This window comes from Polychytrium aggregatum, assembly GCF_025602895.1.
Source record: "Polychytrium aggregatum strain JEL109 chromosome Unknown BJ171scaffold_56, whole genome shotgun sequence".
Classification (NCBI taxonomy): Eukaryota; Fungi; Chytridiomycota; class Chytridiomycetes; order Polychytriales; genus Polychytrium; species Polychytrium aggregatum.
The window spans coordinates 179,360-192,567 of NW_026516258.1; the positions used below are offsets into that span (position 1 = coordinate 179,360).

General features: G+C 56.7%; 3 protein-coding genes across 3 annotated transcripts; 1 reads left to right on the forward strand and 2 right to left on the reverse strand.

Moving 5' to 3' along the window:
- Positions 1 to 731: 731 nt before the first annotated feature.
- On the forward strand, positions 732 to 4,922 carry BJ171DRAFT_524730 (glycoside hydrolase superfamily). Its single transcript, XM_053112614.1, has 9 exons — positions 732 to 2,043; positions 2,191 to 2,248; positions 2,348 to 2,443; positions 2,577 to 2,677; positions 2,890 to 3,064; positions 3,299 to 3,382; positions 3,482 to 3,596; positions 3,691 to 4,397; positions 4,479 to 4,922. Exons 1-9 carry the CDS (start codon positions 1,106 to 1,108, stop codon positions 4,833 to 4,835), a joined length of 2,631 nt encoding a protein of 876 aa, XP_052962594.1. The 5' UTR covers positions 732 to 1,105; the 3' UTR covers positions 4,836 to 4,922.
- A 91-nt stretch (positions 4,923 to 5,013) lies between these two features.
- On the reverse strand, positions 5,014 to 8,726 carry BJ171DRAFT_603081 (uncharacterized protein; the record flags this gene model as incomplete). The annotated part of the gene is made up of 6 exons (XM_053115161.1): positions 5,014 to 5,831; positions 5,920 to 5,978; positions 6,185 to 6,281; positions 6,510 to 7,829; positions 8,072 to 8,191; positions 8,346 to 8,726. 6 exons carry the CDS (start codon positions 8,724 to 8,726, stop codon positions 5,430 to 5,432), a joined length of 2,379 nt encoding a protein of 792 aa, XP_052962595.1. The 3' UTR covers positions 5,014 to 5,429.
- An 862-nt stretch (positions 8,727 to 9,588) lies between these two features.
- On the reverse strand, positions 9,589 to 12,983 carry BJ171DRAFT_250164 (HEC/Ndc80p family-domain-containing protein). The gene is made up of 10 exons (XM_053106682.1): positions 12,656 to 12,983; positions 12,146 to 12,436; positions 11,871 to 11,979; positions 11,602 to 11,758; positions 11,215 to 11,454; positions 10,880 to 11,085; positions 10,593 to 10,751; positions 10,217 to 10,399; positions 9,945 to 10,075; positions 9,589 to 9,809 (listed from the first exon to the last, which is right to left on the reverse strand). The coding sequence occupies exons 1-10, from the start codon at positions 12,826 to 12,828 to the stop codon at positions 9,632 to 9,634; spliced, it is 1,827 nt and encodes a 608-aa protein (XP_052962596.1). The 5' UTR covers positions 12,829 to 12,983; the 3' UTR covers positions 9,589 to 9,631.
- Positions 12,984 to 13,208: the final 225 nt, after the last annotated feature.

Here is a 13,208-nt window from a genome sequence, read left to right on the forward strand (position 1 = left end):
ACGCAAGCAACTTTCCTTTTGCCGTCGCGGCCTGGCGATCGACTCAGCAGTCGGGCGAGGGCCTGCGACAAGCCGATTGAGCAACTTCCGACCGCCCACCGGCCTTGTCCACCATGACCCCGTCCTGTGACCCGGCCCTGGCGCTCGCATGCCTCACCTCCCTCTCGTGCTCGTGCGTTGTTGCTCGGCGCCTGATCCCTTCGCAACCATGTGCCTCGGATGCGCACGTGTGGGTTTCAACTCCGTACAGCTTGCGCGGTGAGCACCCCCGCCGATGCTTCGATGTATTCGGATCTCTTCTCGATGAAGAGCGTGTTGGTCCAAGATATCCGAGCCGATCAAAGGATCGTGCTGATGACCGGATGATGGCAGAATCGACCTCACTTCCTGGGATCTGCCGAGACAGACTCCAGAGTCGAGGATAGTCTGCGTTGGGTGAATGGGCCACTTCGCGCAGTGCCTGTCATCCCGATGTTCCATGCGAAACACAATACATGCATACCTGGAGAGCGGTGCTCTGATGCAGATCGAGAGCACCCTGGCCGGGCGACCGGATGAGCTGATCGATGGAACAGAACCATCCATCGAGTCCTGCGTTTACGGCAGATCTTGTTTTGAAACGAGACACATTCACACCCGGATGGCTTGTGGATCGGTTGATGTTGATCGATCTGGCTGAACGGCTTTGATCGGTTCTCAAACCAGCGATAATGCTCTTCCACCCTCATCCCAGGGTGGCTTCTGCTCTGACCCGCAGTGGCTGCATCTGCAGCGACTCGCTGGCCCCCGTCATGCCCACTCATTCCATGCATCTCCCTCACTCAGGGAAATGATTTGACCCATTTGACCGGGTGTGTGATATGATCCGGCTACGTGCTTGTCCGAATGAGTCGATGTGTCCCATTCTTCGACCCGCTGTGCGGCAGAACACCGCCATTTCGTCCAGCTCCCCGATTTGACCAACACCGGTATGATCGATTCACATTGCTCATTTGCTGCCATGGCAACGAGTCGTCCGCAAGACCCGGGTTGAGCTGCGATCCAAAGACATCATCATCTGCCCGTAACTGGTCCAGCACCGCCGGCCTCGTCGTATCCGAGCCCAATGTGGTTTTCGGCTCCTCCGCTTCCGTCCAGCATCACCCTCCGTCCAGACGAAGCCCTGGTCGTCACCGTTTCCATAATCGACAATGGCCACTCGTCATTCGGTCTCTCGCATCCATCGCACAGTCCCCCAGCCGGCACTCTGGATATCCAGGCTTGGACCAATGCCCTCTCGTCAAGCAATGCGCTGGACCGACCCTGGGCTGCCGTTTCGCTTCCCCAAGTTGCTGCATCCAACGACTGCCCGCTGCTCGGCAAGCTCCAGGACAGTCAGGCTGTTCGTCTGTTCTCTGGATCTATCCAGCCCTCCGATCGGACCATTACCCGATATGAGCTCACCCTCCGAGCCGTCTGGACGATGCCCGACGGCTCCTCAGAAATCCAGTGGCTGAGCCCCGGCAACAACTTGGTCGTCTCCCTCGCCGGCGATGCCGATCCGCCTGTCGATGTGTCCGAATACATCGACTACGGTCTCTCTGGGCGCATCGAGAAGCTGCCTCCCCGAGACCACACCAGCCTGATTGCCTTCGTCCGCGACTGGCAGTCGATCGTCGTCCTGGATCCCGGATACGAGGCCGTTTTCTGGGAGCGCCGCAATACCCAGTGGATCGAGCCCTCCTTCTCGGGTCCCTCGGGCTTTGTCGTCACTGGTCGACCGATCTTTACAGCTTGTTGGCAACATGCCCGAAGCGGTCGATGGCTGGTCCTCATTCCAAGCCTGCTCTCGAGCCCCATCGTCGCTGGGGGCAGCAACGTCATCGTCGCTGGGCATCAGGATCCCGATCGTCCAGCGGAAGCACTTTTGGCAGTCGGGCTGGCCGGTGAGGGTCTGCCGCCTTTGCTGGTCGAGAGCTGGTCCGTCCTCCGGGGGTCGCCCGTTTCGAGGCAAACCTCATCCTCCTGCTTCGGAGGGTCGCCGTTTGACTCCCTGGGATTCTGGTACGTTGGAACACCATCTTCAATAGCAGGTGCAGTAGCGGATGAATGGCGGATGCAATAGCAAATGTACTCATCCACACCGATTTGTGGCTGCATCTCACTGTTCCTCTGCCGGGCATTGCCCTTTCAACCTCGCTACGCGACCAGTACATGGAATACATTCGGTACCGACGTGTCGGCTGCAGCGATTGTGGAGGAAGTCAAGGTGACGAGTCCTGCCCGAATCCACAGCTCTCTTGTCGACTCGTCCTCCTCCCTTTGGTCTCACACGTATATGCTGTTTCATCACCTCCTTGGTCCACAGAGCTTCCACACAAGCGAAATCCCGGTCAGAGTAGTATTGGTCGATGATGGGTGGCAAGATACCACCGCAGACCGGAGACTTGTCTCGCTTGAGGCGGTATGTGGGATCCAGCTGCTCTTGGCTTGTCTATCCTACAATCGGCACCAGCGGCGAGTCCACCACAAAACCTCCAAGGACGTCTCAATCTCATCTGGATGCGGCTCGTGGTTCTTCCCTCCCCACCATATAGAACTCAGCAAGATTCCCACACGGACTCTGTTCGCTCGTCGAGGAGCTCCGATTCAACGGAGTTGACTCTGTCGGCGTATGGCATGCCATTGTCGGATATTGGTATGGGCTCGGGGATATACGAGAGTCCCGCAATGCCTCATCGACCTTACTGCATGGAGCATGCTTGCTCTTGCGTCGTCGGGACTCTGTATCGGCATATGACCAAGCTTGTGTTGCGATATGGCCAGGCTCGGATTTGGGCCTGATGGTCCGCCAGGTCGCTGTCCTGTTCCGCTCATCTTTGGTTGACCAACTCCTCGCCTGACGGTTAGGGACGGCATCGAGCCCGGCTCTGAGTTGGCGAGAAAGTACACCTGTCGCCGGGTTGCAACAAAGAGTGGATCGCTCAAGTGGATCATCGACCCAACGTCACTCTCGGCCTTTTACTCGGATTTTTATGCCAGACTCAAGTCGTTGGGGATAGCATTCGTCAAGGTCGACTATCAGGTGCGCCTCTAGGACCAGATACGATGCAACTCAATCCGATCGCATCGGACCCAGTCGACCCGGACACTCCCCAAAGTCTGACGAGCGAGCAGAGCCCAAGCGACGCTGATGGCGGCTGGACTGGCGATGCCACTGCACTCCTGCGGCGATGTTGCCACAGAACGACGTAGCGATGTACTGACTCGATCAATATTCTGGAAACCCGTCAATGCTGGTGGCGGAACGGGGTGCTAGAATGTATTCGATGAACTCGAGGATGGATCGGAATTGTGCCGGCTCTACCAAGATGTCCTCATTCAGGCAGCCCGAAAGTACCAGGTTATTGCTTCGCTATGCACATGTTCGTTTCTTGCTGCGGCCGGTTTTGATGTATCGTTGAATGGGATTGCTCATCAGCCCCAATGTTCTTTCAAACAGCTTTCTGTCATCTGGTGCATGTGCCACACCCCAGAGATACTCCATCACACCTTTCTGCCCGGGCACACCCTTGGAATCGACAACACCCTTCGCAACTCCGAAGACTACTTCCCAGGTGCACCTGTTGTTGCAGATCATGCTCGCTATCCCCCGTCGATTCTCAGCGTTGCTGTGGCTGCATCGCTTACACTGTGCTGTCCTGTGTCCAGACGACTTTTCATCGCAGCAATGGCACATCGTCACCAACATCTTCAACTCTCTACTGTTCGACTCGATCATGCCCTCGGAGCACTCCACTCGTCTCGACTGGGACATGTTTCGGACCGCCGACGCATTCGGATATTCTGAGGTGCAAGCCCTTGCACGCTTCATGAGCGCCGGCCCGATATTCATGAGCGACAAGAGCCGAGTACACAACGCAGATGTCCTCAAGTGCATGCATCGGAACGGGAAACTGGTGTCGCTCCGCCACTCTGGCCTGCCAATGACTAGACTCTCCCTTGGCCTTGCCGGAATATCCAATGGCCTTGTCACGATCCAAACGCAGCGCCCAGACGGCCAACTCATGTCCATGCTTGCCGTATTCAATCTCGCAGACACCCCTCAGCTCGCAGGCATCACCGTCGATGACATTTTCGATGACACTGTCGATGTCTCGGATGCGTCTCCTTCACCGAAAGTATTTGCTGCCCGTGGCTTTGACGACAAAAGGACCGTGTTGGTTTCGGCTCAGCGTCCACTCTCGGTGCTCGTTCCGCCTCGCCAGGCTGTCGTCATCGCCATCTCGCCTGTCATCTCTCTACAGCAACGCCCTCTGGATCTGGCGTCGCTGCGGGGTACAAGATCGCCCAATAGCCAGCTCGATCCACTCTCTCTGCCACTCGGGGCGTTACTGTGCTTCGGCTTCGTCGATCAGGTTCGGTCGAATTGCATCCGCTGAGCGAAGCATCATCTCAGATTCCGGGCAGTTGCTGATCGGCCGTTTTCATCCCTGCAGCTCGTTGGAAACGACCCAATTCGTGGACTCTCTGTGAGAATGCTCGATGCGCCCGCATCCGAAGCGACCGAGCTGCTGGTCGAGCTTGAGACCCGCGACAGCGGTACCCTGATGCTGTGGTGTCATGGAGCCGGCACTCGAATCCACAGCGTGGCCGTTGGGCGATCGCCTGACGCCGAAATGGTCTCGCACATGGATCCAAATCCGTTCTGGAAGTCCGAGATCGAAGCACTCGCATGGCCCGAGCACATCACCGGAGTGTCCGTGTACATCGACTTGGCCAAGGCTGGTCTTGATAGCCATCTTGGCAATAGTGCCAAGGTCCACCTGCGCATGATATACTCTGCAGCGTCCTGAGTGCTCTCCAAACTGTGCATGGACTCGAGGCGAGTTGTCGCAGAGTCGCAGCATTCACAAATCAACACGGCTACCTGTGCTTGAGATCAAAATCCCCTCCCTCTTGAATGTTCCATGCACTGCAACCCATATGGTGTGTCCAAGCGCACAGCCACTTGCCGCGCTCGACTTTTGGATGCAGTTGGCATATATATGTGTGTGTGCATCGGCAGAATGCCCGAGGTGTACAGCGTGGAGCAAGAATATCGCAGGTGGAAAGGGGGGGGTATATGTGTACGCTTGCTCTGCCGGTGTTTCCCTGGTAGGTTGAAAGCAACATACTTTGGAGGCCAATCATGGAGAAGTAAATTGGATTCAAGATGCATCAAAATGGTCTTATCGACAAAGGCACACACTGGCTTTGCCGCGGTGGCAGTCGTGACGAACCTGTCAATGAACGACAGCTCGAGTGCGGCAAAACGATGCAAACCAGACCGGTGGTGAAAACCACGGCTGTCGCATGTCAATGACAAGAAAGAGAGGAATTCTGACGGGAGAGTGAATGAACAACGCCCCGACGGATGGATCCTTCGAGGAGAGTGCTTGCATCGTTGCTTACACTGAGCCTTGTCCAAAGAATCGGAGACCAATCGCCACCAGAACGGCGGCACTGGCAACGACCGTGGCTGTCACGATCGAAGTCGACGGGGCTCTGGAGCGAGATGTCTGGGCCACGATCTCTTGGGCTCGCGTCTTGGCCTGAGGGTCCGAGCGGGTTTGGGGCGATTTGGCTTTGGGGGACTTGGCTTTGGGGGACTTGCTAGCGACGCCCGAGGGCACAGGGACGGTCGAGACGGCTGCAGGTCGCTTGGATCGGAGCGAAAGCATGGAAAGCTGATAGTCCTCGATCTCACGGTGGTTGGGGATCATGTACGACGTCGATTCCTCAGAGTCTCGGTGGAGAGTATAGGGGATATTGTTGCTGAAGTTCATGTAGGGTCTCTCGACCTTGGGTGTCTGCCCGGCACGGAGGCAACAGATCAGAATCTGGCCCGATATGATTGCAGCCTCGTAGCTGTGTATCCACATCAGCAAGCGGTCCTACCTTGGCTGCGACTCTGGGCTGCTGGCTTGCCGTTCGGCTTCGAATGGGACTCACGGTCTCTGTTGGGGGACAATGAAGGGGGAGGCACAGATCCGATGCACGGACAAATCAGCACAACCCACAAGTGCGCCTCAGCACCACCAGGCCGGGGTCGGCAGCAAACAGTCGACCAGCAGCATTCTGTGTCGACGGGGAGACGCAACTGATTCGCAGAGCGATCATTGAGCGACACGACTTGCTCGTTGGCGCATTCGTTGCTCCTTACCTGTCTCTTCATCATAGTCCCAAAAGTGCTCCCAGATTGATGGTCCATCAACATCGAGGCTGATTTCTTGATTCTTGCGGCGGCTCTGGGCCGAGTTCTGGGCCGAGTTCCGGGCCGAGTTTTGAGAAATGAAAGTCGTTTTCAGTGCATTGGTCGCTCCGCACTTTCCTCATGCATCGGCGACAATTGTCATCAGAGTCTATACCAGTGTGTGCGCACTATCTTCATCTCTCTCCAAATCCAAATCGCAGCATAGTGTCATGCTAGAACCTGCCCGCAGCTGAGCTCCACTCACACACACGCTGATCGATGGAAACACACTTACCGGCTGCGCCTGGGGCTTTTGGTGGGCGAGCGACGAGTCTTTCTTCAAGTAAGAGGCCCAGGTCGGCTTGATGGTGCTCTTCTCAGCCGACTGGACGGGCTTCTTGGCAGCTTTGGAGGCCCCCTTGTTGAGTTCGATGACAACATCTCTGCCCGACGAAATATAATCGGCCCAAACCTCTGGGGTGTTGCCTGTTGGAGACGGGTTGGACGACTGGCGGGAGCGGCTGGAAGCGGCCGAGGCCGAGGTAGGGCGCGGGGCTCGGATTGTTTTGGCCGGGGCCGTTGTCAACTTTGCAGCAGTCGAGGCTGAGGATCCTGCGACCGTCTTCAGGCTGCGCTCAATGACAATATCCTTTCCAGGCGAGATGTAGTCGGCCCAGACATCGGGGGTGTCACCGACAGGAGAGCTGTTGGACGATTGACGGGAACGACGAGCCGGGGCAGACACTGGACGAGAAGCAGGACGAGACAGGGTTGGAGCCGGCGCAGCAGCCTTTGGCCCAGGACGCCCGGACGTTTTCTCGACAACAATGCTTCTTCCGGGCGAAATGTACTCAGCCCAGATATCGGGGGTGTCGCCAACCGGCGAGGAGTTGGAAGACTGGCGAGAGCGGCCCGACGACGCCGACCGAGAGCGCTCAGGTCGGGTCTGTGGCTTGAGACTGCCGGACTGGGCCTTGGCACCATTGGTCTGTCTCTCAATCACAACTGGATTGGAGGGCGAGATGTAGTCGGCCCACACATCCGGAGTATTGCCTGTGGGAGAAGACGACGACTGGCGGCTATGGGCTTTTGACTGTGGCTGGGAGCTTGCCTGAGAGGAATGCGCTCTGTACGAGTCCTGGGCCTTGGCAGAGAGCATTGACCAGGTAATCTGGTCATTCGCGAGCGTCGTGAGCTTCTGAGGGCTGGACGATGGGTTTCTGGAGCGGGCCGGGGTCGATGTGGCCGGGGTAGCCTGGGCGGACAAGCGCTGGTAGGTATCCTGGGCTCGGTTCGGGAGCATCGACCAGGCGATATCATCGCCGCGTTCGGTGGACATATTTGCGAGCCTCGGGGACCTGTTGTGCGCATACTGGCGGTATGCTGTCTGAACCTTGACAGAAAGCATATCCCAGGAGATTTGTTCGTTCTTCTGGACTGGTCCGGTTGCGTATTTGAGACGCTGGTCGTTGGCAGCACGAGCATTGCCAGGAAGCATCGTCCAGGAAATTTCTTCGTCGTGGGGGCTCATTTGCATGGCCGTGGGACGGGTGCTCAGATAGGGCTCCTGACTGGCCTGGCCGAGTTTTTGGTTGATCCAATCCTGGGTAGCGATCTGGAAGGTTCCAGGCAATTGTGTGTGGTGGAGGTAATTGCCGGTGAAGATAATCGCCGGTGAAGTGACGAGTAACGAATGAGCAAGCGGCGACACGAGCACATGAACGGCGCCGCATCGAAACCTCAAAGGCGAGGGTAACAGTTGCTCCTCATCTTTCCTGGATTGCCAGTACTCAATGCTGCATTCTCGCTGTGGGGGGAAGGCACCGTCCAACTGAAACAGTAACACGAGTGCTGTACCTTGGAGGGCTGCGAGCGAGGACTCTTGCTTTCTTGGGAGGCCTGCTTGGTCCCGGGTGCCTTGTCACTGCGCGAGCTCTTAGCCGAGGCCGAGAGTGCGGGAGAGCGGACGGTGGTTCCCTGTTTGTGCAAAGCGATCCGCCCCAACAAGATCAGCAAACAAGGACTGTATGTCGAAAGGAGAGCAGGGGATCGAGGAAACTTTTCACTCGCGCACATGTTCCGTCAGTTCCCACACACGATATGGATGCTCGCAAGCTGCCACAGCGCTCACCATGGATCCGTAAATGTTGGTGTTCTGTCCTGGGTGTCTCAAGCTCTGCAGCTCTCGGAAGAGAGAGTGGTTCAGTGCCTGGAGCTGATCGACGCTCTGAGCATCAAGGTTCTGGAACCGAGTCTCGTTCGAAAGACGGGCACGGCCGACTTGCGAGCGAAGGCCGTCGACCTCGCGCAGCTGGGCCCGGATCGCCGTCTGCAACTGCTGCTGCTGGAGGAGCTGCTGTCCTTGCTGGTGCTTTCTATTCTGCTCTGGGGTGCCGATCTTGGCACCTTTGGCGCCCTTCGTCGAGGCCGCTGCAGCCTTGCCCAGCTGAGGCGACTTGGACGGCTGCACCGAGGCAAAGCCGTAGGTGGGGCTGGATATGTTGTAGCTCATGCTCACTGATTTCTGCGTCTGATACACTGTTTTGGCGAGCACAGATCAAAGCGAGGTCTGGTTTTGTTACGATCGAGTCTGGACAGAGTCAGGAAGCACATATTCGACAGGTGAGTCGACAGGAATAGCCGATGATGAGATCCCGAGATGACAGCGACGCACAGCCGAGCCACACAGAAACCCGATCTGTTGCCATGCGGGCCTCGTCACCCGACAGAGGGACATCGACCCACAAACGTATACAGACCCGAGTGGAGATGGGGTATAGAGCAGCGAGTCGGTGGGGAGGCCGATGTCGGATGAAGCAAGTCGGGGAGGGGAAGGAGCTGGGCGACCCTGATAAGAACGAAGCCGTTGGAAATGGCTGATTGATATTGTTTGGATGCGTTCCCACACAAATGGGCTTGCGATCTTCCAAACGGAAGGTGTCTTTCCTGCCTCCCCAGCAAACAGACACCAGGCCACCGCCGACAACCAAACACGCTCCAACTGCTCTGGTACATTGGATCGGACAGAGCAGGACACAAGCCATCGGGTTGTTGGCACCGCAGCGTCGCGATTTGTGCACTGGGGCTCTGCGAGCATGCAACGGGGCAGGCCATCACACCGCGCGCATGCTCTGCGGATCATTCCTCCCTCTTCAAGAAGGCGAGGCACCCGAGATGCTATGGCTGGGGTGCCATGCGAGCGTTGCAATCCGCCCTTCTTCACAACAACGCCAAACCACACTCCATTCCAGCCTCTCGCAGCAACGTCCTGGAATCGGCATTTCATCTCTCGCGCCCTGCAAGACCCGCAAGATTGTAACTCGTGTTGCTGAGCAAATCTGTCGCATTAATAGTGACGGCAAACAGGGCACATTGATCCGAGCAGGCTGTGGAGTGACTGTGTGGCTGCTTACGGCATTACCCCTTGGGCGAAACAGAGTCGTATAGCGACGCCTCGTCGCTAACAATCGCTCGGAGCTCGGCCAGGGGCAGGCGAGTTTTCTCCTGCAGCTGCACAATCGTGTTGAGCATGTCCTGAAACTGACTGAACGCCTTCTCTGTCTGCGTCGCGCAGCGGGTCCGAGTTTGCTCAAATCTACAATAGGTTGTCATGGCGTTAGACGGGTTCCATCGGACCATGCGACGCATGTGATGCGTTTCCGCTGTTCGCCCAACTGTTGCTAGATCACATGTCTGAAGTGGATCGAAAACATAGAGCACGACGACGTACTGGATAGTCAGTTGCTGTGATCGATAATGGGCGCTTTGGAGACTGTTGGTGGCCTCGGTTCTCATCCGGGGAATGGTTTTCTCAAGGTGCTCGATCTCTTGCTGGCTGGTTGCATCGGTGGTGCCGCTCAGCTGTGAACATAGTTATTCAGTGATCAGGGAAACAATCGGCCATCGCCGCAGTGAAAAGTATGGCTCTGGACAGACAGAATTTGACGCGACTAGACACCATCGCCACCAGAAAAATGGACAACCAGATCTATGTCAGCATACCTCCTTTTCTTCATTAAATTGATCGTTGGCCTTCTTGATCCTGTCCTCGATGGCTGCGAGCTCTTCCAACTTCTCGTGAAAGGCTTCGTTGATGTGGTCCAGCTTCTCTTGCAGTTGCAGGATTTCTTCGTTGGTTTGCTGCGCAGCAGCAGCATATTGCTGGCGGACGGCATAGAGCGCCGGCTGATGGATCGGTCCAGTGTTCATTCGTAGGATCAAATTAGCGCATGCATTCGCTTGGATATCACAGTGCAGACCTCGGCAGCCCAGCGCAGATCCGAGCGCTATCGACAACCCAGCCGTGCCGACAGCCGATTCGTGTCAAGATGTGCTTTCGGCTCCGAGATCCCAGAACTCGACAGATCCCAGATCTCACCTTGACGACCTCTTGAATGTCAATCGAAAGCATTTGAGAGGCGTTCGGAGCCGAAGGCCGGACGCTCAGCTCATGCTTGAGAATCTGACTGAGTCTCTCATCTTTCTGATTGCGACAAAAGATCCTGGGACTGTTGTAGTCCTTGACGGTTGCAGTGAGCTATCGGGCAAACCATACATACGACGAGATTTCAGTAGTCCGCGGAGCACTCTAAATGCTGCCAAACCGACTCGGGCACATGCTTGCCGATTACAGGAGTGTCTAGTGGCCAGGCTAATCCAACTTACCCCATCGCACATCCGCTGGTACTCGATTTCGATTTCCCAGCATTTCTTGTCGATTTCTTTGATGCTGTCTTCCAGACTGGCCAGCTGCGAAGTGAGCTTCTCCCTCTCCGTGTTGATCTTGTCGATTTCGGCGGGTGAGATCTCTTGTGTATCGACGATGTGTTGAAGGTGGTTGCGCTCATTTGTCACGCTCACGAGTTCGCTTTCTGTTGCGGGATACGTATTTGAGAGCCAGAATCAGCAACAAGCATGGGTCGCGGCGGATGCGCACGAACTAGCGGTCTGGGGGGGGGGGCAGATTTATCGGTATCAGTGCCGATGGTCCGATACGCTACGTTTCAGTGCAATATTCTCCCTGAGTGTGGCATTTTCTTCGACGACCTTGGTCTTCCGCGCCTGGCGATGAGCCATGAGCTGCTTCAGCTTCGAGGCGTCTCCACGCAGCGTGGCCTCTTCTTTGGAGAGCGCCACGAGGGGATCTTCACCCTCGGCGAGGGCTTGGTATTCGGCCTCAAGCACCTTGATTTCCTGGTCGAGCTGATCGGTCTCGGAGACGAGATCCGCAAGCTTTCCTTCTGTTGGTTACAGAGAGGCATTTGTACCGGTCAAACTCGGTCAGTCAACCAGCTGTCCGTGAGTGTCCAGACCGGCTCACCAGATGGTGGCAGCACTGCTTTGCGCGTAAGTCGGTCTGAATGCCTCCCCGCCCTTGCACGCCTCACCAAAATAGAGAAGAAGCTCTTTGTCCTCGGGATCGTAGTTCACATCCCGCATGTAGTTGGTGTAGGATTTGGCCAGGTACCAACAATAGGCGATTTCGACAGTGTTCTCGTCTGCGTTGGTCAGGTCGACGTTCGAGGTCACAACTTGGTCGCCGCACTGCCGATACGATTGAAAAGCAATGAAAATAAAGCGGGTGTTAGCTTTGAAACGAAAACTGTGGGCTAGTCAGAACTATCTCGTGTCTGGCGGTGCAGGACATTGGACCTACGATAATGAGCTCGACCATCCAAGTCAGCATAGCAAGCAGTGTTGGCCAGGCGTGCATCGCTCCGACTGAGTGCAGAATGGATTTGGTGATCATATCGGCGAAGGGATATCTGGATCGCAAGAGTCATCGAGGATGAGCACACCACCTCCCGGATTAGATTGCTCGGGCATGGCAGAACATCGGCTCGTTTGTGTCGCAAGGCGTAGTTGGGGCAGTGATAGATGCTCGCAGCAAACTATGACGGGCCCACTCTCTCATAGCATTCAGCAACCCACCGCAGCCCACGGAGGATCAGGGGAACTTCTTCTTCAAACTTCTTCTGATAAGCATACTGCGGATCCAGCAGTGCGTAAAGGAAGCGGAATATGCCTTGGAAATCCTTCAGCGACGGCGCCTGAAGCTGTTTGGCTGAAATCGGCTGATCGTAGCCGGCATTCACGAGAAAGTTGATCAGCTGCTTGATCATCTGTGCTTGCCACGGCTTGTCTCGGGTCGGGCGAGGGTCTGATGTGTTTGAGCGCCCTCCGACGCCGGAGGGACGGTTCGCAGCGTAGACACTGGATCGCCTGTTCAATGCCACCACCGTGGATCGTTGTAGGTTAGTACCGCTGAAGAAGCATCGTCGAGACCGCACCATGCAGCTGTTTCCACATGACTGCGTTTGAGCCGAATGAGCCCGAACAGACATTGCCCGCGGCATGAAGCACCGGGAGCGAAAGCTGGGTATGTGCGGCATAGTTGTGGGTCGATTCTCTGTGGCAGCGATTGTTGCGGCGTGGTGGTACCTCGGCACGGTGCCTTGGGCGCTGCCAGCATTCCGCTGGAGGGGATTGATGCCGCTTGTTCGGCCGGGAGGGCCCATCGCTAGCCCGCTCATGCCCTCCACCATGCTGTTCATGGCGACGGAGGGCTTGAGCGACGGCCGTGTTGGCTGTGATAACCGGGACGTGAAGCTCATGCTGAAGGAAGGATGGTGTCCGGCTGCTGCGAGGGGTCCAGCTTGGTGCCGATGTGCTGTTGGCAAACGAAAGGTGCTGCCAAAAGAACGGTGCTGCCAAAAAGAAAGATGCGGCCGGCAGGTTGTTCTTGGGATGCTCTTGGGCAGGAGCAGGGTGGCCGGCGCCGGGCAGAAACAGCAACCGAGATGGCGGGGCTGTATATGGCCATATTTGGACATTCACGTGACCGCGCAGCTCAACACAGGCCGCCGGCCCGTTCCAGGATCCACGCGCCCGTCCATGTTCCATGGCCCGCACGCCAGCCGATGCTCTCTTTTGCACCCGCCCGGTCGGCAAACGCAGCCAGGAAAGGGACCAGTATCGAGCGCAGTTCGTGTTT

Bases quoted from the DNA above. Each gene is read 5' to 3' on its own strand.
- BJ171DRAFT_524730 (XM_053112614.1), top strand. From the start codon at position 1,106: ATGTGGTTTTCGGCTCCTCCGCTTCCGTCCAGCATCACCCTCCGTCCA. The intron at 2,044-2,190 runs GTACGTTGGAAC...CTACGCGACCAG, and splicing joins TTTGACTCCCTGGGATTCTG to TACATGGAATACATTCGGTA. The intron at 4,398-4,478 runs GTTCGGTCGAAT...TCATCCCTGCAG, and splicing joins GCTTCGGCTTCGTCGATCAG to CTCGTTGGAAACGACCCAAT.
- BJ171DRAFT_250164 (XM_053106682.1), bottom strand. From the start codon at position 12,828: ATGAGCTTCACGTCCCGGTTATCACAGCCAACACGGCCGTCGCTCAAG. The intron at 11,980-12,145 runs GTGGGTTGCTGA...CTTGCGATCCAG, and splicing joins CTGATCCTCCGTGGGCTGCG to ATATCCCTTCGCCGATATGA. The intron at 10,752-10,879 runs GTAAGTTGGATT...TTTGCCCGATAG, and splicing joins ACCAGCGGATGTGCGATGGG to CTCACTGCAACCGTCAAGGA.